The 27,969-nt window shown below is 36.6% G+C and overlaps 1 protein-coding gene across 1 annotated transcript; it reads left to right on the top strand.

The window, feature by feature from the left end:
• The first annotated feature begins 362 nt into the window (after positions 1–362).
• LOC140139223 (XK-related protein 6-like) lies at positions 363–27,428 on the top strand. Its single transcript, XM_072161003.1, has 5 exons — positions 363–489; positions 5,059–5,251; positions 12,922–13,112; positions 25,869–26,078; positions 27,118–27,428. Exons 1-5 carry the CDS (start codon positions 363–365, stop codon positions 27,426–27,428), a joined length of 1,032 nt encoding a protein of 343 aa, XP_072017104.1.
• The last annotated feature ends 541 nt before the right edge of the window (positions 27,429–27,969 follow it).

The raw sequence follows: 27,969 nt of genomic DNA, 5'->3' as shown, positions 1-27,969 counted from the left end.
GTTTCTAGATACCCATATTAATTTGCCATACAATGAAGAGAATGATAAACATGTTCTGCATTTGAATATGGTATTTGTATATTCATGATATTCACAGTGGTTTAGATTAGACATTCATGATATTCATTTTGCATTGTTTGAACATGGACCTGATATTTTGTTCTACATTTGAACATACATATAATTATACTCAATATTGTCACCTTCGGGCTTTCTCCTGTATGTGTACTTAATTTAATGTTGTCGCGAGAGCAATCAAAGACGAGCATACAGTATCCCCCGGCAGTAGCGTAGCCAGCGGGGTGGCAGGTGGGGCAGACTGCCCCCTCGGACACCTAAAATGGGGACGAAGAAGCGGGAAAATGGGGACGAGAAGAAGGGGAGAAAGAGAGAAAGAAGGAAGGACTGGGGGAGAAAGCGAAGAGAAAGGGGGAGGTGAGGGAGAAAGAGAAGGGAAAGGGAAAGGAGAGGGGAAAGAAAAGGGAAAGGGTAGGAAGGGGTAGGAAATAGAACTGGGAAAGGGAGGAGAGGGAGAGTAAAAATAGGGACGATACTGACGTTTGCCACCCCTGACTGACAATGCTGTCTACGCGCCTGTCCCTGTTCTTATAAGTAGGACAAAATTCACACTCATGCATTCGCCGATACGCAATTCCATCAGTTCTCTAAAACATAGCCGTAGGCAATTAGGTACGACAGCTCGTCACCTCAACTTTCGGCCAATCGGCTTCTCACGGAAACTGACGAAGTTCGTTCAGAAAGAAAGCTTATATTTTACGGCCCGATGATCAGATGAAATCTTGCATTTTCACAGTCTTAACGACGTCCACGGCGACTGGACTCTTTTCAGTACGGGCGGGAGTCCTCCACAATGTCAGACATACTGCAGTTACTGTCCGTTTGCCTATACACAATCCACAGTGCTCTCACCATTGACGCGTGACCCTACAAATGATGTATGTTGGGAGAATGGACACTTGCCTAGTTAACATCACTGTGTGAAAAATAACCAGCCAATATTTTATTTATTCTCCAAAACTTCTAGCAAATATATTTCTCTAACATGACCTAAAATTACAGCTAGGTTAGATGTTCAGAAATGGTCGTACTTTTGTAAAATATGAGTGAGGGCAAGGCATAGCTAGCCAACTCCCCGTGTTATTTGAATGGAGATTTGACCGAAAATAATGGTATCGGACCGCTCACTTCTGAAGGATGCCACAAAAAAACCGGTAAAAGCTACATTTAAATTATTCTAAATAGGTTCTAGAAAATAAAGTTTTGTAACATGTCCTAAATTTTAGCTAATTTAGGTGTTTGGAGAGGTCGTACTTTTGTGTTTTAGGAAGGACATGTAAACGACAGATAACACCAAAAATATGAAGAAATTATTTCTAAACCGTGTTAAGTCAAAAATCATTATGTTGCTCATTTTCAAGAATGCTGGTTTACAAAAAGCACGACATTGTCTGATTTCGTGAACAAAGCCACACATAACATTGTTTCCTTTGTAATCGGTTACCCAACTGAAGCTATGAATACCAGCTTTATTGCGAAACTGTCATCTCATATAAATGATTTGAGGAAAAAAATCAATTAATTTGTTTGGAAACACCAAGATCTAGCTATGATGCATCTTGTGAATTGTGCCCGTTCTTTTGATAGTAACAGTTTAGACTTCCGAAAATAATCATTTGGTAATTAAAATTGTATTTTTAAAAAATGTAAAAATTTATTGCAAAAATGCATAAATTTGTAAATTGTAGGATGTTGCATGGTTTCGTAATTAATATAATTTGATAAATCATTTTCCCACGTCAGTTTTTTCAGTTAGCTCGCTCATTGATGACAGATCGGATTCCTGCACTTTGTCAGCGCATAAAATTTATTTCCCATCTGCTCTTGGATTTCTGTCAAATAATTTATATCACAGACAGACAGGCTCTCTTTTCCCATGGTAGCGTTCAAATTTAAATGCCTGCTAATTTATGCACCATGGCCTTGTTGACCCTGCGCCCGCGACCCTCGCTTGCTTGAGCATGCTGAGTGAGCCTACCGCGGGCGATATAAATCGGTGATTATTTACAAGTAGCACACCTGTATGCAAATGATGACATCATTGTGTCAACTTCAAGGTGTATGCACACATTATGTGTACACAACAAGACCCGGCTGACATTGCTATTCAGCATGGATAATGCCCATTGTAATCTTTTGTGTACATAGTTACCTGGTGTGCAAGGAACAGGTACCACTGTTATATTCAATTTATTATAATGAGCAAACTCAGTGAACAGCTCCATTGTCAAGGGTAAATTTGGTAAAAGGTTTATCAATTTCAAATATGATGTACTATTTATATTTTTATTTTGGTGTAATTATGTTTTAATCTTGTCATTCTTGTGCCTATTGAAGTGAATTTCCTGATTGATTACTTCCTGGATTACTTCCTGGATTACATTATCTTAAAATATTAGGTATGATACCAGTTGGTAAATGGTTCTAAAGATCTGTCAAACAGAATTTCATTTTCAAATGCAGGTAGGCCCAGAGTATATTCAAAATAATATTTCAAGCTGTGACAGTAAAAAATATGTGATTTCCTCGGTTCAAATTTAGGCCTAGATTTGGAGTAACTCGTAATGTCGTTTTAGATGAGTTTTGCAACTTATCAAGTACAGTTGAGTTCCAGGGGGGGTGGGGTAGGCCCTATACAAATTACCATACAGGGATTTTCCACAAACTCTATTTCCATGCATAAACATGGGTCCCCGCCATTTTCTGCCATATATCCATATATTTGTACTAGCAAAATACAATGACCAAATCTTTTGTAAAATTTTGGAATTTTTAGAAAATTAAAAACAATGAACAATGTTACACATCTGATCTAGCGCTATCACAAAACTAGTCAGTCAATCTTCTCTAAAATTGAAATTAAGGGGTACTACACCCTGTGGTAAACTTTGACTATTTTTGCATTTTTCTCAAAAATAATAACACACTGGTAAAAAAGTTATATATATTATTGGGGCAAGGAATCCAATTTACTACACTGAAATTTTAGTGACTCAAGACAAGCGGTTCAGTATATATGATAGGAAATGAGGTACATCCTAGCGGTACCTTATTTATTATCATAAATAACGAACCGCTTATCTTGGGTCACTGAAATTCCAGTGTAGTAATTGATTCCTTGCCTATAATATACATAACTTTTGTTACCAGTGTGTTATTAGTTTTGAGAAAAATGCAAAAATAGGCACAAATTTATCGAGGGTGTAGTACCCCTTAATAATACTCGGTCTATTAAAAAAATTAATGCAAAATCACACAATTTCATTTTAATCTTTCTAAATTCTAATGGTATTGGTATTTTAAGGCCATATAAAAATTGTTTTGGTTCTCGTCCCCTCCCTCCTCAATTTCTGGGATTTGTCTGATTTTTTTAAAGATTTTTCAAAATGTTTAGATTTTGAAATACTAAAGGAAAACTTTATAAATAAATAGGTTTATTAGAGAACATGGATCACTTCCAAGACTTTTTGTGGTACTCTAGGGGGTTTATTCCTCAGAGTTATTTAAAAAAAGGGGTCTCCTCCTTTCCTCAAGCACTGTTGGAAAAGATCAAAAACTACTAACAATGCTAATTTTACATTGAAAAACAAAACAAAAACAAAACCTATTGGGGGAGGGGGGAGGGGGGGGTCCATACAATCATCCCCCAATGTTGATGCCTGTATGTGGATTTCTGACCAAATTAACCTCATATTTGGCCATTTTAGCCCCCAAAGTACCATATTTTGTCAATTTAGCTTCAATATGGCAAAAAAATGTTGCACGCTTTGTGTGCAGTGGTACCACTTATTCTGTCGCCAAAAGATGTTTGATTCACTATACTTTTTTTCCAACCACATCCAGGGGTAGCATTAAGGCCTGAAAGTCTGGGGTTGTTTTCCCGTGTTTTTCACTCCCGAGCTTGCAGAAAATCCAAATACATGGGGTGAAAATTAAATCTCGGGGGTGAAAAATATTTTGCAGTGTAGTCAGGGGTAGGAGTAAGGTCCAAAAGTAGAGGGTCAGAGTTCACCCCCAACCTTGCACATATTCCCAATATAGAGGGTGAAAAATTGATATTTTTTAAATTTAGGGGGTCAGGTCATTCACCCCCGATCGGGGGTTAACGCTACCCTGACCACATCCCTCCAATGTCAAAGAAATCTACGCTACTGCTGGCGTGTAAGAATGAAACAGATCCATTTGAAGATTAACGAGAAAGGCAGGGGCATAGCCAGCTTTTTTGGTACTGGTCAGAGGGGAAAAATAAAATTTCGGGGGCACAAACGAAAAAATTACAGTTGCACCACACAATACATAGAGACTATATATGTCTTCAAGCTTCTTAAAAGGCTTTATTGGGACAATGTGTGTGTGTAGCGCGCGAAAATGTGGTATTTTACGCTATTTTCGCCCATTATCAGGATGGAAATGGCTTTATCTTTACAATGTGCGCGCACAAATTTTGTATTTTACACTATTTTGGCCCATGATCGGGCTGAATTTTGGTAGAAAAGGGGCTCCTTGCCCCTTTCCTTTTCGTTTGCCCTCCTGATTTTCTCTTTCATTTTTTGTCAGGGGGGGGGGCTGATTTTGAAAAAGTGGATTTTTTTCCAAAATTTGAACCGTTGACCAAAAAGGCATATGATCTCCAATTTTTTCCCTCGCTGTGCTTGCAAATGGGACCATTTGGGGGGGGGGTCTGCCCAGCCCCTGGTTACGGGCCTGGCCACTCCCAACAAATCAAAATAATTCTCCCCTCAGCCCTTGGGTCGAGGAAATGGATAATTCTTATTCTGCGCCCTGACTAAGGTAATGGTAAAGCCATGCAGTGCAGGGAGCACTCAAGGCAATCATGATCACCTCTGGTTAATATTGGGTGAAAGTTAATAGATCCCTGTGCTTTTATATAAGTATTTTATATAAAAAATGTTGATTGATGCATAGATAATCTAAATAATATGATCTATGATTGATGCATATTGTTCCTACTATTTTCAGATACCTTAGTAACCGTCTGGTACTTCAAGTCCCCCAACCCCCACAGTAATGCCTGGGCCAGCCTGACGTTAGCCTTCACACTAGGACCATCCATTGTTATGCAAATATTCAGTGCTAGCTGGTATGTAGCCGACGAAGATATGACAAAATGGAGGTGGATCATGCATTTGCTTCAACTTGCACCGCTACAGAGGTAAGTTCAAAGGTCATCATGCATGGGTACTGGGTACTTTAAAGAAAGGCTGGTGCCCGAGGAGTTTTGACTCTTTCCCACGTTCTCCTCTTACATTGCGCATTGTAGCAATTGTAACAATGCCAAATAGACTGGCAAAGTTCATGTTTAAGTTAATGCTAGTTTCAGGGGACTTAACATTGTTCAATTTGTCCAGGTTTCTTCCCCCAAGTACCAAAACACACCTAGTTTTCTGGGTAGTGGGTATTGATTTCACTATTGCCAAAATGGGCTGTTCCAGTTGAAATCCTTACACCCCTGACATGAGTCACATGACCTTAATTAATCTCCACACAGGGGGTGTGAAATTCAAATGGGGTTTAAACCTGAATGGGCGATTCCATTTGAAATCTACACCCCTTGTCTGAGAGATTAAAGGGGCAGTGAGAGATTTCACAGGAAAATTGAATGGGAACATTTCACTTTATTTTGATAAAAGGGATCCAGAGAAACCTACCGCAGTGGTAATTTCAAGAAAAAAACCAGTAAATAGTAAAATAAACGACATTTTGTGAGTGTTTCGTTTAGCGTGCCTGGATCTTGAGTTTTGTCTTCGCGTTGCATTATGGGATTGAGCCAAGGCAAATTTCGGTGTCGATTTGACAGCTGTGATGACAACTCGCGATACACGTAAACAAAGACATGTGGACCGTCGACCGGGTACATGGACATGTTTACAAATTACGCCGTACTAATTATATTCAGTTTCTTTTGAAAAGATAAATGATTTCATGTCAATATATTGTCCACTATCGTGTTTAATCTCTCACTATAAAATTAGAATAAGAACTGCTTTACATGAAGAACCATGCACGTAGGCCTACGTACATGAGCTTGTAAACATGGAAAAGGCAGTAAGCTTATAATTTCCCTCGGCTCAGTGCGTGACTATTACGTATACTTAGATACAGACTTTAAGGTACATATTTCGAGGTGCATAACAGACACCAAATTTGTGTCATAACAAACACCAAATTGGTGTCGATGACCTGACATGCATGCATTCTTTTGTGATGGTCTTTCAATTTGTACCGAGTGTCCTTGGCAGACTTGACTATGCTTCAGTGGTCATGAAAGGATTCAATAGATAACCTCTGCCCCACTAATCCCCAGCTATTGTCTGAAATTGCACCTCGGAAGATATATTATAACAACTCAGTCCCTCAAATGATAGTCATATAACGACCAAATGATAAATGACTGACTATCATTGAGGACTGAGTTCCGCAGTCTAACGTATACTATAGTCAGTGGCAGCACCAGGACATTTTTTCGGGATGGGGACTTGGGGGAAGGGAAATCAACCAATTTTGCATAAAGTTGCAGCAAAAATTGAAATGTGTGTGATTTGGGGGGGTCAAGTTGTCTAAAAAATGAGGGGGCAAGAAACATAGTGGGGGAATTTTCCCTTCCCCCTGTATCGCCACCACTGGGGATAGTAGATCAGTCCGCTAGTCATAAGGGGACTATCATTTTCTTCGGAAGGGGGTCCCAAATTTACACAAAGTCAGCATCAATAAAATTGCGACCCCCCTATTTCGGCAACAATGACCCATCCCTCCCCATCACCACCACCAATGCACCTTACCCCCGGCAGGCTAAAATTGTATTGAAATCGGTCTTTTTGAATAAAATAAATACACTATCTGTGGTCATCTTGTGACTTCCTACATTTTGGTCATCACAAATTTTATGACCCCCCATTTTTCTTTATGACCCCCCCCCCCCGTATATTTGGGACCCCCTTCCGAAGAAAATGACAGCCCCCTAATGCGGGGTCATACGATATCAGAAAACCCTAGAGAAAATCCAATCAAGATCATAGTAACCTATAACCGTAACTAGTTTCGTTTCTCAGCCGTCCCCCTCCCTCCCTGCCAGAAACGTAACAATGAAATGTTGAAAATTTTGACATAATAATAATAACACACACTTCAGACCGATGTTTTTGTACAAACGTAATCGAGTATTTTTACCCCCTCCCCCCTAAACGTTCGTTTATAGGACGTCATCGATCTTTTGGTTTGTTCCCTTATGCAAACCACAGATACTGATGCCAAAAATAATTGCTCTCTTGGACCACTCAAAGAGTTTGCCCTGATTTTGGCTGTTTTTCTCCAGTTTTTTCCTTCACATTGCCTGTTTGGAAAAATTAATTATCATTTCCCCTGATCCCCCTCCCTTGTGAATGGGCCCTGCATTGTTTATCAAGTACATATTATTATATGAACACTATGTGTTGATCCAGCATCCAGGATCAAACCACTGGTACAGGTGCAAACATATAAGAACATGGAAAGTGGACACAGTATTGAAGAAATTGAAGTCTTTTACGGAAATAAATTTAATTATTCTTTTATTTTCTTCTGCTCCTTTTCTTTAAAAAATATAACATTGTAAATTACAATAATGATACAAAAACTCCTCCTCACTTTTCCCAGAACATGGGATGTGAAATTAATTTTGAATTTTATGTGGCCTAAATAATTTTTCCCTACATACATGATTGAACCATTGTTTGTTTATATTAAACAATTTCTATTTAATGAAATTAAATTTTTACAGCAAATTCATTTTGGTTAACAATGTATTAGTGATAGAGGCTACATCCATGGTGTATACAGGGTTCAAAAAGAGGGAAGTTTCACATTTTGTACGGTTTCGGCTTACTTATGCCAAAAATTATTGCTTGCTTGTCCATAGATCACTTTTAGAAATGTTTTCCATACCTCTTCTTTTTCCAAGTACCTAAAGTAAAATGTGGAGTACCGTATAGTATAGTATAGTACAGTATAGTATAGTATAGTATAGTATAGTATAGTATAGTATAGTATAGTATAGTATAGTATACAAATATTAACTGTCGATGAGTGTGATGGTCGAAATATAGTCACGAGGTGAAAGATGGATTGTTCCATTCCACGAGCCGGAACGGCGAGTGGAATGGAACAATACATCTTTCACCGAGTGATTATATTTCGACCATTACAATTTTAAGACAGTTAATATTTGTTTTATATCACTCATGCATAAATTCTATTACTAAAATACTATTTAAGGTAGGAAATACATTTTTTCATCAACATAACACCATGTTTTGCCGTGATATATTTCACATTTTGGGATCCACCCATTACTAAATCGGCGAGTCCAAGAGTCGGCGCACGGCTTGGCGCAGGCGCACTACGCCAGAGCACATGATGGTAAAGACTATCACACGGAGAGGGTGATAGTAAAAATGGCAAATGGAAATCAACCAATGAACTGTCTAGAATTTCAGTATGAGTGATATAATATAGTATAGTATAGTATAGTATAGTATAGTATAGTATAGTATAGTATATAGTATAGTATTGTATAGTATCAAGGGCTTAGGCAGCCAACCATGTAGGGAATGTTTTACACACCCAAATTTGTAAATACACACCCAATTTTAGCCCACATGGCCTCTACTTTGTATAGTATAGTATAGTATAGTATAGTATAGTATAGTATAGTATAGTATAGTAAAGTCACACATTCGAGTACAGTTCCACCCCTACTTTTTTGACAAATTCCAGAAATTGTCCAAAAAATTTGATTTTTTTTTTTTTTTGGAGTGTCCCTGGACCAAAGAGCTAAATGCTAGGATCATTCATGGTTGACTTTGCAAAAAATTTAAAAAGTTACATTTTGTGTTTTCAATTCATATGCAAAGTTATAATTGTCACTTCAAAATGCATTGGATCTGTATCCATTTTGAAATCTGTCAATAGACTAATGCCATCATGATGAATAGGCCTACAAATAATAACTTTACATAATTATTATATTGAAGATACAAAATGTAGGCCTATGTATTTGTATAAAGTCATCCGAAAAATACAAATTAAAACTAAAAAATATTTTCAAAAAAAAAAAAAAAAAAAGACAAGCAAACAACTTTTTGTGACTGAAATAAATGTGGGTCTCAAAATTGATAACAAATTATTATTCTCTGCCTTACTCTATTGACACTGGTGTGCTTTATGTTCTTCTTGCTGTTTCTCTTTCCAAGCATACATGTCTTATGGAACTTTAAAAATGGAATCTGACAGTTTACCAAGAAAAACAGACTCTAAACAGAGTCTATGGAAAAACAAAGAGTTTATTTAAGGGGGTACTACACCTCTAGCCAATTTTTTGCTTATTTTTGCGTTTTTCTCAAAAATGATAGCGCATTGGTGACAAGTAAGATATGTATATAGGGGCAAGGACTACAACTACTGCACTGAAAATTCAGCAACTCAAGGCAAGTAGTTATTGATTTATTGATCAAAATTGGTTTTCCCTCATTTTTGACTGTAACTCCACAACTGTTGTCTGTGCTGAAAGAAAATTCCAGTGTAGCAGTTGTAGTCCTTGCCCCTATAATATACATATCTTACTCACCAATGCTCTATAATTTTGAGAAAAATGCAAAAATAGGCACAAAGATTGGGCAGGGGTGTAGTACCCCTTAATGTGCACTATATCAATAGAATTATTAAGAAAGACAGAAAAAAAATCATTTTTAATGCAAAATGACAACTTGCAGAGCCCCCTCCCGGACCCTGACCTAATGTTTTTCAGCCGGCACTTACAATGCTCCTCCTAGATCATCCTGCATCAAATAAACATGCCTTTAGGAATCTGCAACATCACCATAGTATAGCCCACCACCTCTATTTACAACGATTTACAATAAATTATAAACTTTCCATAATTTTAAAATTTATGAACACTGCTCGCGGGTTCCCGCCCAAGATTACATTACCCGGGCAGGAAATTCCCTGCCCAGGTACCCAAAATTTCAACAAAAAATTATTTTTCCAGTATAGCTAAATGCTGGGATCATTCATGGTTGACTTACAAAAAAAAAAAAAAAAATTTTATGCAAAGTGATTATTTGTGTTTATGTTATACGTTACTCTATTCCAATATTTAATACAAATTCAATGCATTTTGAAATCATTAATGGAGTATGAACAATTGAACATGAATACAAATTATCAATTTGCATATTAAAAACACAAACCCTTTTTTTTGTAAGTCAACCATGAATGATCCTAGCATTTATAAAAAAATAGCTCTACGTGTAGGTCCAGAGGCACTCTGAAACCGAAAAAGGAATAAAAGATTTGTTTAAAAATTTTGGGTACCATATTACCCGCCCGAAAAATTTATTACCTGAAAATCCCTGGCTTAAGGCAGTACTACACCCCTTGATAAATTTGTGACTATTTTTCTCAAAAAATAATAACACACTGGTATTAGTACTATATTAGTAACAAAATTTATATTATAGGGGCAAGGAATCCAGTTACTACACTGGAATTTCAGCGACTCTGGACAAACGGTACGTTATTTATGATAAGAAAAGAGGTATCGCTAGAATGTACAGGTTCTTAATGTAAATGAACCACTTGTCTTGAATCACTGAAATTTCAATGAAGTAATTGGATTCCTTGCCCCTATAATATACATAACTTTTGTTACCAATGCATAGCTATTTTTTGAGAAAAATGCAAAATTAGTCACAAAATTTATCAGGGGGTGTATAGTACCACCTTATTATGAACACCATTTACTACTTGTATATTACAGTATCAACTACATTATTACTATTAGTACATAACAATGCGATGACATTTCATCAACTTAGAATGTCAGTCAAAGGTCTCATTTCAGGTGTCACATCGCAAAAAAGAGCTATCGATCATGCGATGGCATTTCTTCTTGAATTGATTCCCTGCTGGCATGGCTGGCGATGGCGGTGCCCGTGGCAGCTGCCATCAAGTCATTTTCAGTTTATCGCCGTCCCATGACATGGAAGCTAGAGTTCTCGAGTAAATCATTCTTGAATGCTCCGTTGATTTTCCATGCTGTTCCCCCATTTTCATGTTTTCATCATGTACATTTGCACCCCATTCATGCCATTTGCTCCTATTTGCCCAGCATGTGAAGTAATGCTTAATGCTTTGATCACTACCGGTACTATATGTACTAATATGTACTATAATAGTTTTAGCACTGACTTGATGTACTTCACCATTCAGGCTCATCAGAATCTTTATCATGTCCTTCACCTACACAGGATCGGCTACATACATACATGGTACTAGTAGTCGATGAAATCATGAAATTGCAATACATATTGAACATGCATCCAATTGCTGACAGAGAGAAGAAGAGCATGCTGTCGAATTCTGCACTCGTAACACACAGGACACATATCGTCATCAAACTCATCATACGCAACGGAATAAATGTAAAGTTTTCCAACTTCAGTTGAGTCCTGAGAATGACTAAACTGAACCTTGAAGCTAAAGAAACGAATAGAACTTTACATATCGTCCTGGGTGTATCGCACCATGTACAACAATGTTTCATTGACCGACTCATGATGATGATCAACATCAACAACGTAACGTAAATGATATGGCTCATTCCCATGATGCAATGCACGCATTAACCTAAAATCAACGGGAATTTTATGTATAGATCTATACCGTTTATTAGAAAATCCTGAAATTTTACCCGAAAGACGCCGAATTTCGCTTAACTATTTCAGACTATGATTTGTATATGTATAACCATTGCGTACATGTAAAAAACCAGACTTTGAGCTAGTTTGACCGAAATTGAGGGCGTTCTGTGCGCGATATCTCTCAATGCCCCTTTAAGGTCGGGTCAAGACAGGTCTTCCATTCCGGCTTCAGGGTGTATGGGAATAATGTTCTGATTCCCAATGGTATTGGTTGTACAAATTATGTATGACTGCAATTCAATAATCATTTGAGTTCAAGTCACTAGGATCCACAACATGCTCATCTATCGAGGCACAATTCTTTAACCCCTATACATTTGTACATTTATTGAATGACCTTTGAAAATTTGGGTACAAAACTCATACTCTGCAACTTGAGGTCAAATTTTGCACTATGATTGTTTAATTGAGGTTATTGAACTATGCCAATGGGATGTGGCCATTGTGCTGGTGCATAGTGAGTTGTAGAGTGTACATTTTGGAAGTCATTCATTTTACAAATTGGGGTTTAAATATCCTGGCTGTGCACTGGCAGTTGGGTAAAGTACACACTAAAATCAATGGTTAGGATAAAAACAACAACAACAACAACAAACAAACAACAGAAACAAACAAAAAGAAAATCAAGATATCCCCATGCATTTTTTAAATTACCGTACCGTATTATTTTTTATTTATTTATTTCAAATTATGTTTTTTTATCCTTCGGACTTGCTGGTAGAAGTTTTATATTTCAAATTTAATCAAATTGTATTTTTAATTGATAAATCTGTTATAGCCTTTTAAAGGTATGTGATATAGAATTTTTAGGAAAACTAGATTGATTTGAATACTCTTAATTTCATCTTGTATATAATCACTCTTTGAGAAAAAATATTTTGAAGAGAAAAGTTGGTATCATCAGTAATCAGTATCTAATCTATCTATAATTTGAGTGATATGAACCAAATTTGCATAAAGTATTTTTTTCTTCAAATCATAATGCCCCCTAAAAACAATGGACAGAGAGAAAGAATGCAACGGATAAAAGCTACCTGGTACTTTGAAAGTAATACCAGCACTTATTTGCTTTACTTCCCCACAGATACATCAGAGTTTTTCGCACAGGCCTCATTGCAAGAAAATCTGACGACCCTCTGGATTTTCAGAGACTTCACCATCAGCAGAGTGATGTGAGCATGCTGCGTTTATTTGAGGCATTTTTAGAATCGGCTCCTCAGGTTGTACTACAACTCTACATTATGATGGCTACCGAAGATGAGAACACATTCACAGGTATGATATGAACTGATTGAACAGATATGACTCTATTTCACCTGTAGGAAGGATGGAAGGGGTGTAAATAAAACCCCAAACACCCACCACTTCGCTCACTTTATGTATAATCACTGCGCTTTTTTATTTTTATTTTTTATAAATGTTGACTTTTGATGTTTCAAGTCAACTTGAAAGTTTGGAATTTGTAAGTTATAAACACTTTACAAACGGTCCTCTCCATAGGCGCGTAGATCCCGGGGGATAGGGGATAAATTCCCCCCAATATTTTGCCAGGGGGATGGTCCATACAATCATCCCCCAATGTTTACGCCTGTGTGTGGGTTTCTGTCCAAATGAACCTCATATTTGGCCATTTTAGAGTCCAACAAAAGTGGCAATTTTTTCACGCTTTGCACGAGTGATGCACTCACCCTATGGTGACCCAAGTGGGACTCTGTTATAGGCATACTGTAGTTCATTGATTGGTGAATAACTGGGCCTTGGATTGGAAACACCCAGTGCAACCAGTGGGGCTTGGCCAGTTCATTTTTGTCCTGTAATCTACATGTGACCTAAACATAACTCTCCTGAAGATAAAGTAATGAGATGCTGTTTTCATTTGAACGTCATGAGAACATCAGGTGTTCGTGAGCTAAGCATCACTAGTCTGAGAAAGTTATGGACAGCTTTCATGGATCACTCTTGCTCCCCATAAAAGCTTTGATTCATTGGGCTATTCCAGATAAAACATGCACCCCCCCTATAGAGGGCAACGGAAATCCAGATTTTTTGGTGGTCTTTGGGGCTCGGAATTCCAGCCTATTCTACTTATGCTGTTCCAAATTCCAGCCTATTTTGCCTATGCTTGGCGCAAAATTTCCAGATTTTTCCACCGTTTTGTTAGTCTGAAGGCATAGAGGGTTTTGGAATTCCAGGTTTATTGTGTTTATCCTTGGTTGGATTTCCAGACTTTTTTGCCTCTGGTCAACAAAATTTCCAGATTTTTCCACCATTTTGTTAGTCTGAAGGCATAGAGGGTTTTGGAATTCCAGGTTTATTGTGTTTATCCTTGGTTGGATTTCCAGACTTTTTTGCCTCTGGTCAACAAAATAATCCACATTTTTGTCCATTGAGGTGCTGGAATTCCAGATCGTTTTATTAATAATTTGTCGGGATTTCAGGCCTTTTGTGCAATCAGGAATTCCATTCTCTTCCAGTTCAATGCAATTTGTCATTATGTATACGCATATGTATGTTGGGGGGGGGGGGTTCTCCCATCACCCACAAGTTGGTGGTGGGTACTAGTTATAATCATCATGATTGACAGCCCAAGTGATGACCATGACAACCAACTTTCTTGTTGAGTAAGTCCTAATTATTAATAGGAAAGAAAAAGAGCAAGGTACATCAACTTGACGGGAAACAAGTCGCAGGGTGGCGAATCAGACCCCTCCCCTGCTCAGTTGACAGATATGTTGTGACAAAATTTACAATTTGCATCTCCCTTTTGGTCTATTTTAGACCAAAATTAACCCTAGTTTGGCCCATTTAGTATTAAAATGCCAAATTGCCGCGCTTTGCGCGCAACTCGATAAAGCCATTCAGTGGCGTAGCCAGGGGCAGGGGGGACAGCTGCCCCCCCCCCTTTGAAAAGTCTTACCCCCCCCCCCCACCTGTGGGATGGGGTGGCCGCCCCGACATTTAAGACTTTTTTGTGTTTCTGACCAAATTGACATTATATTTTGCCATTTTAACCTAAAAGTGCCAATTTTTGCGGCTTAAGCGTGAATTTATTCCATTTTTGTACCATATTTCACCAGTTTAGCTTCAATATGCCAAATGTTTTTGCTCGCTTCACGCGCATTTGTAACATTAACTGATTTTGTCGCCAAAAGGTGCCCCCTTAAAATTTGTCTTTCCCCCCCCCCCCCCCCCCACTGAAAAAGTGCTGGCTACGCTACTGAAGCCATTCGAGTGACAATCATGTTGCCTTGCCCACAGGACCATCTAAAGGTAAATCCGGCCATATACCAGGTCATGATATGATAATTCACATTTTAGGCTATTCCAGTTGAAAGACATACACCCTGTATGGAATACATTACTTTAGTCTCTCACACAGGGGTGTAGATTTCAAATGAAGTCAACCCCCCCAAAAAAAAAAACGGTTGCCCTGAAAATAAGCTGTTTCTTTACTCAATGAAAGTTTAAACAGCTAGCAAGTGCACTACCTTAATGAAAACAAGTTCACAGAAAGCAAGCGCACTTCGCGAGGGTTTTATTTTCGCTGATTTCGCAAATGGAGTTCCATCCACGAAATTAACACCTCGCGAATATATATAATAATGTATTGCAAGTATAGGGCAAGACATAGCATCGCAAAAATAACAATTGCAAAAATGTCTCTGTAACTCCAAATCGCGAAAATAACTGTACGCGAAAATTACCACTTATTAACAGTAATTACCAGGAGCAGATGAGGTTCAACAAAAGTCAATACTATTACGTAATTGTTTGTTCATGGTACATTGCACACATAGAATAGACCCGGGAGAATAGATAGTGGCAGTGCACACACACACATGGATTGGTCATAAACCTCGCTTCCATCCATGCAGTACAAAATGTAGCCCTGTGTTATCTGTTTTCAAATTTACTTTTAGAATATTTTAGGATAGCAGATTTGGGTGCTACCGTAGCTGAGGGAAAATATTATTCTGTGTATTAAAGACAAATCAACCCATCGTGGCTTGGGGTTTTAATAACAGGTTTAATTTCAGGGATTGATTGATTTTCAATGATGGATACAAATTTTAAGTTTAGCATCAGTTTTTGTTAATATTTAGTTAAGTTTTATAAAATGTTGCAAAATTAATAAATTAAAAAAATAACTAATAGTATCAAAGGCCTTGAAAAAACCCTTCTCTGTGGGCCCAACCGACCTGGAATTTGTGTTTTTGAGAATTAAAAAAAACACGTTTATTTTGCTTAAATCATAGAAAATATGTTTGTGAAAAATTCACCAGTGATATTTTAGTGTAATTTCAAGATAGCCTCTCTCTGGAAAAACAAGTACAAAAACACCCAACCCTACTTGAAGTTGAAAGGTCCGCCCGTATAATAGGGTGGATTTTTAGTCTATTTTGTCGCCAAAATACTTTTAGATTAATAAATAACATGACACCAAAAACAGAAATTTTGACAATAATAGTTTTTTTCTGATCATGTAAATTTTGACCAAAGTATCAGCATATGATATAGCGAGATTACACATAAATATAAAATTTGAAAGAGGGACTCTAAATATACATTTAAAAATCCAAAAGCATAAATCAAGAAGTGCATATTATTATTAAAAATAATTTATATTTAAATGATGTTCCTCGCCTAAAAAATCCACATCATTCATCTGTTTCCCAATTTCAAAACAAGTTATATTTTAGAAGGAAAACAAAACATACATAGGCCTACAAGAAAAAACAAATCACATTTTGACCAAAAATCACCTTTTGACCAAAACCCTTTCCATACCAAACATCACATTCTTGACCAAAATCAAATTATTGACCAAAAATCACATTTTAGACCAAAAACTAAGTTTTTGACCCAAATCACGTTTTTTTAAAATCAAAAATCACATTTTAAGCCAAAATAGCACAATGTAAACCAAAAATCACAGCAAAATGGGAAATGATTTTGTAAAATTTTGCACAATACCGGAGTAAACGTGTTACTCAATCAAATTGAGTAAAATTGATCATGCTAGAAGGGTTGTGCCTAGCTTTTACCATCCAAAAGAGATTTTACTCAAGGTTGAGTATTTTAAGAGTGTACAATTGTGTTAATTTATTTTAATCGGTTTTTTTTATAATAAATGATGAATGATGAGTGATTTTTACTTTCAAGTGATGCAAATAAGACTAGGCCTATCTCAACTGGTTTAAATTCTATATATTTGTCATGTCACTATAAATGATAATTGATATAGGTCCCAAATTATTTTAGTTAATTAACACTAAGATTGCATATGTACACAGGCTTACTATGCACAATGCACATAATCAATTCACTGAATTTAGTCACAATAATTTGCTGGTTTGAGAAATTGGTTATTTTTGCTGACAAGGTTGCTTAATTCTACACCCTTGGTATTTGAATTATGATAAATTATGGGATATGTTATATGCTGGTACTTGTGAAAAATATTATGGAGACTGGAACATATACACAAAATAATATTTATAGAACAAATATAAATTATTGATCAAGTTTCAGCTTGTATGGATTTTGGTGATTTTGTCCTTAAAATTTCAGAATTCTGACCCATGACTGCAGAAATAAAAATTCCTCAAAACTTTTTTGTTCATTTTACTATTTGACGCATATTAAACCCAATAACATTTAAACTCTTGGGTGTGAAAAAAAAAAATCACCTGGACTGTTGATCTTGTGCCATGTCGGCCATGATTTTTGCCAAATTCTAAAAGCATGATTTCAGTGCCTCTGTTTGAAAAAAAAATAATTGATAATTGACTTATAAAGTGCCATTTCATAAGAAACCCCTTTTATTTGACACTTTCACAATGCATGTATAAAAAGGTAACTATGTACTTGTGTTAATTTTGCTCCTAAATTGGTAATTTTGGACTTTGTTATTTTATTCAGTTCCAATGACCGTCAGAATGGGACACTTTGAAAATTCATAATTCGAAAAGTTTTTGTCCGATTTTCATACTTCTGTTGATGAGTTCTATCCAGAAAACAATATGAAATTTTGATGGTCATCCTATAGTAATACCTGTGGGTTGCATTGTAGTAATGTAGGCCTATGCTACAAGTCACTCACATCTTCTATTTCAGATATTTCAAAACATGTACTAGCCGCAGTGGCGTAGGGGTTGGTACAATTTGTGACCCTACTATTTAATATTTTTTAATTAAAATTACCTACTGAATTCGTTGCGAAAATTTCACAAAACTTAAAAAATAAGTCAGTTCAGGTGGGGTATGAATAATGAAATCGGGTATGAGAAGTAGGGTCACAAACTGATTAATTAGCATATTATAAATTTGATGAGGAATTTAAATATTTATATGCCATTGGTTTTGTGTAGGGGATGGAGGAAACAAACTTTGATTGATAATGTCATTAAAATATTAAGATACCTTGCATCTCGTTTCTACTAGGCTTTATTTAATTTAACTCATTAAAATTATCATTAAAGTTTTGCTTTTGTAAAGCCTACAATGTTCTTTATAGCGCATCTAAAATTCTCCTGCATGCTGAGTGAACATAAAAAGGTTGAATAACACATGGAGATTAAAAAACGTAAGTAAACAAAATCAAACTAAACTGGTAATTTGCACAACTTTAACCACAGAGCAGTACAATGTGTAACAGAACAAGATCTTGTTCATGGTTGTTTGTTTAACCATGGATAAAGATAATTATGCTCTTCAAACACATTAAAGGTTCCATGACTTGGCAAACAAAGTTATACATACACTTGAGTTTATAATACCAGGAAAGTTGAGAAAGACTCAACTTTCCTGATAATACATGCAGTCTTCACAGTCACTCCAGGCTGTTTTGGATCGGGGGGGTCTGCTTGATCAGCAGAAGAGATATTTCTCCCATCTTCTGGTATTACAGTAAAGCTATCATTTGCTGCATATTTTGCTCAAATTTGTACTTCTTACATGATTGTTACCCGGGGATTGTAATTGCCCAATGCTATCTGAAATACCATGCCAAAGTAAAATTTAGAGTTTTTATAATAAAACTGGGATCCCACAAAGCTCCACAGTTAAGCGGCTAAGTCGGTTTTTTACTTTTTACCACATTATTTTCGCTTAGTTAAAACTGAGACTATTGGTGTACTAGTCTCAGGTTAAAATGATCAGAAGACCCCTTGACAGATAAAGTGTTACTAGTAGTAGATGTAATCATAGTAATTTTTGACAAAAAAGAAGAACAAAATTAAAATTTTACCAAAATCATACATTATTCTTTTATCATCAATCTCCAAAATAGGAAAGATAAGTGGTCTATCGTAAAACCAAATTTATCGAACATAATCAAAACAATAAAATAATTATTTGGCCAAACACTTGATTGTCCCTGCCCCTTTGAGGGATTCTGATTTTCGCCAGCTAAGAGCTGGCTATCTAATTCAGAGATCGTCTTTGTTTGCTAAAGAGATTACGGGGTACTAGCATTGGTTTGAATTACTTAGCGGAACTTTTTATGGTGAAACTATAATGTAAGACCTGTTATTCGATTTGTAAGAAAAAGAAAGTATGTTTTGCCGTTTCAACGAATGAAAACGAGTGAGAATTTCAAAAGTTATGGTTTGAAGGAAATATAACATTAAAAGTTATATGCCAGGCCTATAATAGTTTCCACAGCATATCAACGAAAGAAAATGATAGTATCCTTGTTATCAGGCGTTCTTAGATTTACATTTGCAGACCTCCTGGAGATCAGCACAGCATGAGATGTGAGTGTATTGATAACATGATTAAAACCTTTATGGACGTAAAAGTCAAAGTAAAACTATCCTATATCCTGTTGAGGTAAGTTTAAACTGGTCACACAACTTAAGAAAAAATTTGACTTACTCAAATTTATATCCTATATCCTGTATCGTTTTATGGATAAAAATGACTTAAAATGTCATTTTGAAATAATTGATATCTTAAACATCAGTTTTGTCTTTTCAACAGGAAAAATTCGGTGTAATTTCAGGGCCTATTTTTGATATGGGTACAATTCATATACATGTAGGCCTATTGAACAATATCAGTCTTTGTACATTTTATAATGTGCTATGTATAAATTGCGAATTAATATATAAATTGATATAAAACTAATGTGCATGTATAAGGCAAGTAAGATGGCAGTTTTAGCCAATTAACTAAAAACTGCAGTGTATTTCTTTATATTAATAATGAGCTAAGGGTAGCCTAAAAGACAGAAAAGACAAGGCAGAAAAGACAAAAAGACAGAACAATTTGGAGTAATTAATTAAAGAGTTGACAGGAAGTTATAGGAGTTAATGTTTGGTTTTTCTGTGTGCATGTTCTTATCATTGATGCCGGACATTTATGGTTTGGTGCAGGCGGCGAATGGCATGATAGAGCCGGCAGCTTGTGAAACCGCCCGGTCGTATGGCATTTTCCAAATACTCGGTCATTATCGAACCCCATGGTTTTAGCTTGTATTTATATTATTTATTAACATATAGTCCTATTTGTTTGTGAAATTTCAAGCGTTTTAAATTTTCAAAATAATCCCATTATTGGTGGGCTGTCATGGAACATGATGGATCATAAAAAGAGTGATCCTAAAAATGCCTTCCACCCAAACTAATTACAAGACCTCTTCTGCATTGAAGCTGGCTTCCCCTTTTAAAGGGAATTTTTATCTTCTTCTTTTATTTCTTGCATAAAAGTGGAAAATTTAAGTTAACATATTGGCAATATAATTTGCTTCCTCCTCTTAATGATCAATTTTGCATTGTAGAAAAAAATAAAAATAAAAAAGTTCTCCTCTTTTTAAAGTTTTTTTCTGTCAGTGTAGTTTTTAGCTGTGGGCCTACTATGGAGTGCAGCCTGTATAGTGTAGAGGTGTATTTTACTGACTTGCTTTTAATACTGACTTTCTAACCTTTTATAATTTTATAATATATAGTTACCCCTTTGGCTCTAAAATCATAATTGCAAGACTCTGAATTTGTAAATAGACCCTACCGAATACTGGCCACTCGTCCTTTATATTTAAATAAAAGTCTCCCCTCCATAAAGTACCAAGGGCAATTCGCAAAATAATACCATAACACATGTGATATGCTGAGGAAGCCTGATTACCTTTTTAAAATAGCTGAGTGGGAGGGTTTTCAATGAAATATTTTTTCACGTCAGTGAAATGATGCCATTTGCCCCCACATCTCATATGCACAGTTTATCCCTTACATATCCTGTGTCTTGAATAGCTATATAGCCCAACCCTGTGGTTAAGAGGCTAGGAAATAATTCCTAATATCTCATACCCTAGTTTGTATGCCTTTATCTAATCTTGCCCAACATGACAACTTACTATTTAGCCCTTAAACCCAGCAAAGAGTCTGCTCAGTGTAGGAATTTTGTATCCTTTTTTTTTTATAAATATGTTTGCAATTGGCTTATAGCCATCACATGCTGACAATACACATAACTGATTGGTTAATCAAACTAGCAGGTCATGGTCAGGCCTAATCACAAAGTAAACATATCATCTGTATAGAAAATTATGCAGCAGGCGACTTACTTCAGAAAAAGTTCAATATAACTACATTGCATAAAACTAAGTCCATTATCTATAGTTAATTGGTCAAATGTTCATTGACTCTTGTAATAACCCATGTGTAGGCCTATAAACCTGTATAATATTGGTGTTCATAAAAGCAGGACTATGAGACAAATATCCCTGACCCTGACAAAAGCTATAGCAAGAGCAAATGGCTGGGTAAATTGTTTACTTCAGTGATAAGGCATCTTGCATACATGTACAATTTTCATTTTATTTTATTTATTTTATTTATTTATTAGACTCTTCGTAGTTTATAGCCAAATTTGTTTCCTGTAGGTGGCTTAATAAAATTCCTTTAAAAAGGAATGGGCGCCCAATGTGAGCTTGGTCGTGATGTATTGAATTTCATGGTGTTTAAATTTGGTATTATTATCTCATGAAACCCGGTGACACCTCATTATAGAAATCAGACCTGTTGATAGGTTGTAAGAGGGAATAGCCTTTTCCAGGCACGAATTGGCCATATATAAAGAAAGTTTTGCTACTTTGCAACGCAATAAAAACCCTAAATGCAAAATGAGATCCTGTAGGTGGCTTCCGAGGTGGCTTAAAAAACTAAAAAAAAGAAACTTACAAAATTTAAAAAATATTGTTTTTCAGAGTCAAGACACATGTATATCATTATTAAGCCTCATATCACTTATTTATTGTCGAATAAGTGCAAATTCTTGTTTGTGTAAAAACTGAAGCATCATATGTGTAAAAGAATATTTGAATATTAACTGTACATCATATATAACGATTCGTGATACCCAATCATGCTTCAGTGGTTTAGGAAGCAGATAATTTTATTTTAATTTTATATATGCCAAAATATTTTCTGAATAATAAAAATTAACACGGAATTGATGGCGGAAATTTTATGTAAAATTTACGTAGGTCCCCACTAAAGATTACTGTTTCGTCTTTATGGGAATTTAATATTTTAATATCTGAAAGAACTTTGGGGACCTATGTGGACTACGAATCCAGGCTGACTAGGCTCCCTACCTTGCAGAGCATGTGCATGCACGAAATCAATTGTGTATGTATCATAGCCCCTCGTATTGTTTGTATGCGCCTGAGAATTCAACAATATTAATAATGGTAGCTCTACACATTAATGTTTTTAAGCAGATAAAATTCCAAAATATGGTACGTTTTCTGTCTTTGCTTGTCACGTGGTATGTTGAAGTAATGAAGTAATTGAAGTTGTGATTATATGTTCAAATTTTCAAGATGGCTCCAACAAGTCAGTTCAGTTGGCCGAGCGGTAAACATGGTAAAGGCGCTGGTAATATGCCGATACGATACTGTATACATGATAGCGGTGCAGCGTGGGTTCGAGCCCCACCTCTGCCGAACTAAATTTCCTTTTTTTTTTTTAAATTTCATATTATGAAATGCGCCTGGGAGAATTTATGTATGACGAAGAGTGGTGTGGGTCTATAGGTTCATCCCCTGCAATGGTGATCCCCAGCCCGACTTGGGTCTTCACTCTTCATTCTAGCTTGTGCGAAGATTTTGTTTTTAAAGGCCTATTTGTTTAAAACAGCATCACACTCACTCCCACAGCCCACACCCCCACACACAATAGTATAGACATATGATATCCCTATATCATTGATTAAATATTTTGAGCTCAAAATGTAGAAATATACACTTTGAGCTCATCTTATAATAATAGCTATACATGTAACAGGGCAAGGAAAGAAATAGGCAGGTAGGTGTCAATTATAAAAACCTTGAATATATTTACATAAACAAAGTCAAGTAAAACGCAAGTGTGGACAACTCAGCTTGGTCGTGTTTACTCAAGAAAACTCAAGAAACTTGCCAATTTTAGAAAAGAAGTTGCATTGCGTTCGAAACACTAGCATTTGTGAGTCAAGTGCAGTAAAACATGCAAGTTTCCCAATCCAAAACTTGCAAGTTCTTAAACTTGCATTTTGATTTTTACTAGGGTTAGTGGGGTCAATTTGTGGTCTGAAAGTGCAGTCGTGAACTTATTTTCCTTTCAAATAATAATCCCTCACTCAGACATCAGTATGATACCAGTGGTTATTTGTTTTGTTTTATCGAAGAAATGAGCACATGACACAGACAAGGTATTATTAATTGCACCATTCGATCCATGCAACATGTTTACCTAGATTTGGAAGATGTGCACTTTATTATTACTTTATTCATGTCGTATTTTATTCATACATGTCGTATGTATACGGACGTTGAAACTTTAAAAAGTAACAGTCCCCAACAAATTTAGATATGAGCTCTTTAATGTCCACTCCCCAATCAGGGAATTCCCTTTTAACAAAGGAGCACCTACGTAGTACAAGGTACTGCAGCAATTAGGCACCATAGGCGCGACAAGCTCGCACTCGTACTACTTGCTGTGGCTTCATGTATTTATCATGTAGCCTATTATAAATATATCTATTTCATTCAAATACAGGTATGTATTTAATATAAAAAACAACATTTGAGGCTTTAGGTATTTTAGTCTCAGCTCAAACCAAAGTAAGAAAGTTTGAATTCTTATGTACCGTAAACGTTCGCCTAATGGCGCACATGGGCTCCTTTGCCTTGGGGTAAATTTCATGTACAAAGAGAGAGCTACCTCCTCTAAAATCACAACAAGAATTAAGGGTATGCGCATGCCCTTATTTGCTGGTGGGATTTTTGTAGGAAGGCACTTTAAGTTTGTGTCTAAAATACCAGTTATATCATAGGGGCCCATAGCGCCATTAGGCGAACGTTCTACGGTATATCCATTGACAATACAAAAATATTCGAGTTGTAAAGTACCGGTACAAGGAAAAAAGATCTAGGCCTCAAGAAAGAAAGAACAGGAATAAATAAAGAATAATTAAGGACATAAAGAAAGAATTTTGCCCTAATGAATTTTTAGAAAGAGCTGAAGCAAGAAACTGAGTTTCACAATACAATCCTTTTATAGTTCGAAATGTGTGCTGCCGACAGAGTATGCGTCCCTTTGTGTGGTTCAGTTCATGGACTTAAGGTTATTCATTATTTTAAACTGTTGTGATTTGGTAGTTCACAGTATCTTACGAATGGTTGTGAGCTTTGGCAAAAACTGCATTGCTCAATTCATAGCGAGCGTGTAGGAGAGTTAAAATATCACAGATATACTTTTATAGGTGCTGCGGTTCTTGAGTTACGTTGTGAAGAGGGCTGAAACAACAACACTTTTGTAAAACGTACATAACTCATTAACAACAATAAATTAAGCAAGTTTGCAAAGCATACGATTTGTAGACTGAACTTTTGCAAAACATCAAGGTGTTACTTTTCAATAATATATTGATCTATATAACAAAAATAAATTTTTAGATTGCTTCGACCAACAATACCTCGTCAACCCTTAAAGACCTGATTTAACAAGAATGATAAAATTATGTTACGCCAATCAAACATTTTTTAGGCCTATTATAGAAACTAGTAGGCCTACATACCACATATTGTTATTGAAACCCGTAAGGAGAACAGCAACCCTTCACAAAAGAGATGCTTAATTTTAGTGGTTACCTAGGATACCAACACCAGTGACATGCGCAAAGGGGACAGGGGGATGTGCCCTTCCCCCCTTTTTTTGTGAAAAAAGTTCGGGGAAATAATGCACCCAATCGGAGGAAACTGGGGAATTAGTTATTAAATTTTAAAACAGTCAGAGAATCGAGACCCCTGAACCAGACTTTGAAAACCTGCGTACGTTACTGCCAAACACACGCCTTGGTGGTGGGCCTATATTATACATGTAAAACATCATAGATGACTTGGAATAAATGCAGATAAAGCAAATATAATGAAACCTTTAGAACAATAAACACCTATACAAGCCTAAAATAACTCTAAAAACCCTAACATGGAATTCCAGACTTTTTGGTAGTCAATTGAAAAATTCCAACTTATTTGTGTAATTTTAGATACCCTCTATAGAGGGCGATGGAATTCCAGATTTTTGTTGTTAAGTCAATTGAAAATTCCAACTTTTTTTTTGATAATTTTTAAAAACCCTCTATACCCCTCCATGGAATTCCAGACTTTTTTGCTAGTCAATTGAAAAATTCCAACTTTTTATTTGAGTATTTTTAGAAACCCTCTATAGAGGGCGATGGAATTCCAGATTTTTTTGGTAAGTCAATTGAAAATTCCAACTTTTTTTTGACAATTTGTAAAAACCCTCTATACCCTCCATGGATTTCCAGATTTTACATGCACTAAACAGGGCCGGAAATCCAGGTTTTTTCGTCAAGTATGCTTTGGAATTCCAGACATTTTAGAAAAAAATAATTTTGCCCTCTATAGGGGGGGTGCATGTTTTATCTGGAATAGCCCATTGCAGAATGAAAATTCAGGAATAAACAATATGAGGACTAAAGATATGCCTTGACTTAACGTATGTTTGATGTGATTTGTTTCAGGCATATCAGCCAGTGTGTCACTATTCTCCCTGTGTTGGGCGATGGTGGCCTACAGCAAGAATCATCGGAAAGTGAGGAACGACAAGAACGCGATGTCCATTCCAGGCTTACTCCTGCAGACCATCTGGCGTATTGGCATGATCTCATCCAGGGTGATGGCTTTGGTGCTGTTTGCATCTTTCACACAAGTGTACATATTTGTTTTTGCAGGTAAGGCATTCACTATGGACCACAATGGCCTCATTCCAATGGCATAGTTCAATAACTTGAGTTTTTGTACCCAAAGGTCATTCAGTAAATGTACAAATGTATTGGGGGTAAAGAACTGTGCCCCTGATAGATGAGCATTTTGTGGATCCTAGTGATTAGATGTGGGTCAATTAGGCTGTTCCAGTTGAAATCCATACACCCCCTATGGAAGACATGACCTTAAATCTTCCACACAAGGAGTGTGAATTTCAGTTGGGGTCACCTGTATGGGTGACTCCATCTCCATTTTCAATCTGTACTCACTCCCTGTGTGGGAGATTAAGGTCATGTCTTCCATGGGGGGGGGGGGGGTTCAACTGGCATAGCCTATTTCACAAAGACACAAAAGCACAATGACTAAATAATGCCCACAACTTGTGATCATATTGTTTAGTATGTGTATACTATGGGCAATGATACATATTGCAAGGGCCTCAATTTCGTGCCCGGGGGGGGTTCTCAAGTTTGGTTGTGGTAGGGGTGTGCCGCTGAGAATTTGAAAGTGGACCGATAACTATACCAATTTTTCAAGAAATTTGGACCCATTGATATCCCAAAAGTCAAAATTTTCGGCCTTAGTTTTTACAAATTTTTCCAAAATTTTTGGCAAAATTTCAAAAAGGACCCATTCATATACCAAAATTGGCTTAGAAAAAGGGGTCATTGATATACCAAAAGGCTGAAAATGCTACCCATGTTTGCGGCACATCCCCATACATATGGTCATTTGCACTGAGTACCCCCCTGGGATTTCGTGTCAGTATGTGACAATCAAAAAACATTGAGTCGCTTTACTTTACTGATGGACCTAAAAGGGCTTTTGAGTGCTAACTTATCCTATACATATGCAAAATTTAAACCTTTTCTATCTTAAGTCAATGGACCTGAAGGACATAAGGTGTATTATTCAATAAGACTATTTGTTTTCACAAACATTTGAGATAAAAATAATGGAACTGTCTCTTTACTCCATTAATCCAATCTACTTTTTACTTTTCAGCAATCCATTGGTTCTGTATGACCATCTGGGTCTACATCCAGAACACAGACTTCTGCGACTCGTGGGTCGAAGAGCGCATCTTCAACGGGGTCATAGGTGTCATCTACATCTTCTGCTTTTTCAACCTCAAGGAAGGCAACTCCCGCTTCCGTGTGACCCTCTTCTACGCCATCATGTTTGGGGAGAATGTGATACTCATAACAGTGTGGTATAAATACAGAGATACAGAGATGATTGAGAGCTGGTATGACCCTGTAGGATTCGGCATTGTTTTTGGAGGCTTTGCTATTGGTAAGCATACATTTTTGTGAGCATATCCACTTATAGAGGCCCTGCATGAAATTATTGATTGGCTCCAAAAAAAGGATTTGAGCCTGTGTCCTTCACCGTAGTTATGGTGGAGTGCAGTCCATTCAATCAAATGTTGTCATCAACCTATTTGATCGTAGTGCAGGGTTATGTGTGTGAGACGAACTGTCACGGTAGATTGCAATCATGCTTTTGTTGAATGCATTTGAGTAGTCCGCCATATTTACGGGATGATACGTCACATGCAAGGCCTCTCTTCAGTACAAATAAGCTGGAAAGATGGTGATTTGACTGGTGATTTCAAGATATTGCTAAAAGAGGAAGCCCCACCATAGCAGTTCTTCTGGGGTGAACCAAACCTGCCTGGTTATCAAATTAATCAGTGATGAGGTTATCTCAGATTTTGACAGGTGCTAATATGCAATAACATTAAAACATCAATTAGCACCTGTAAAATTCAGAGATAACCTTGTCACTGATTAATTTGATAACCAGGCAAGATTGGTCCACCCCAGACAGAAGAACTGTTCTGGCGGGGCTTCC

Source organism: Amphiura filiformis, chromosome 18 (assembly GCF_039555335.1).
Source record: "Amphiura filiformis chromosome 18, Afil_fr2py, whole genome shotgun sequence".
In the NCBI taxonomy this organism is placed as follows: Eukaryota; Metazoa; Echinodermata; class Ophiuroidea; order Amphilepidida; family Amphiuridae; genus Amphiura; species Amphiura filiformis.
Note: the sequence above shows the minus strand (reverse complement) of the source record. Positions and strands in the feature narration are given on the sequence as shown.

Coding starts and splice junctions, on each gene's coding strand:
- LOC140139223 (XM_072161003.1), top strand. CDS start 363: ATGGGGACGAGAAGAAGGGGAGAAAGAGAGAAAGAAGGAAGGACTGGG. Junction 5,252..12,921: donor CAACTTGCACCGCTACAGAG/GTAAGTTCAAAG, acceptor ACTTCCCCACAG/ATACATCAGAGTTTTTCGCA. Junction 13,113..25,868: donor AGATGAGAACACATTCACAG/GTATGATATGAA, acceptor GATTTGTTTCAG/GCATATCAGCCAGTGTGTCA.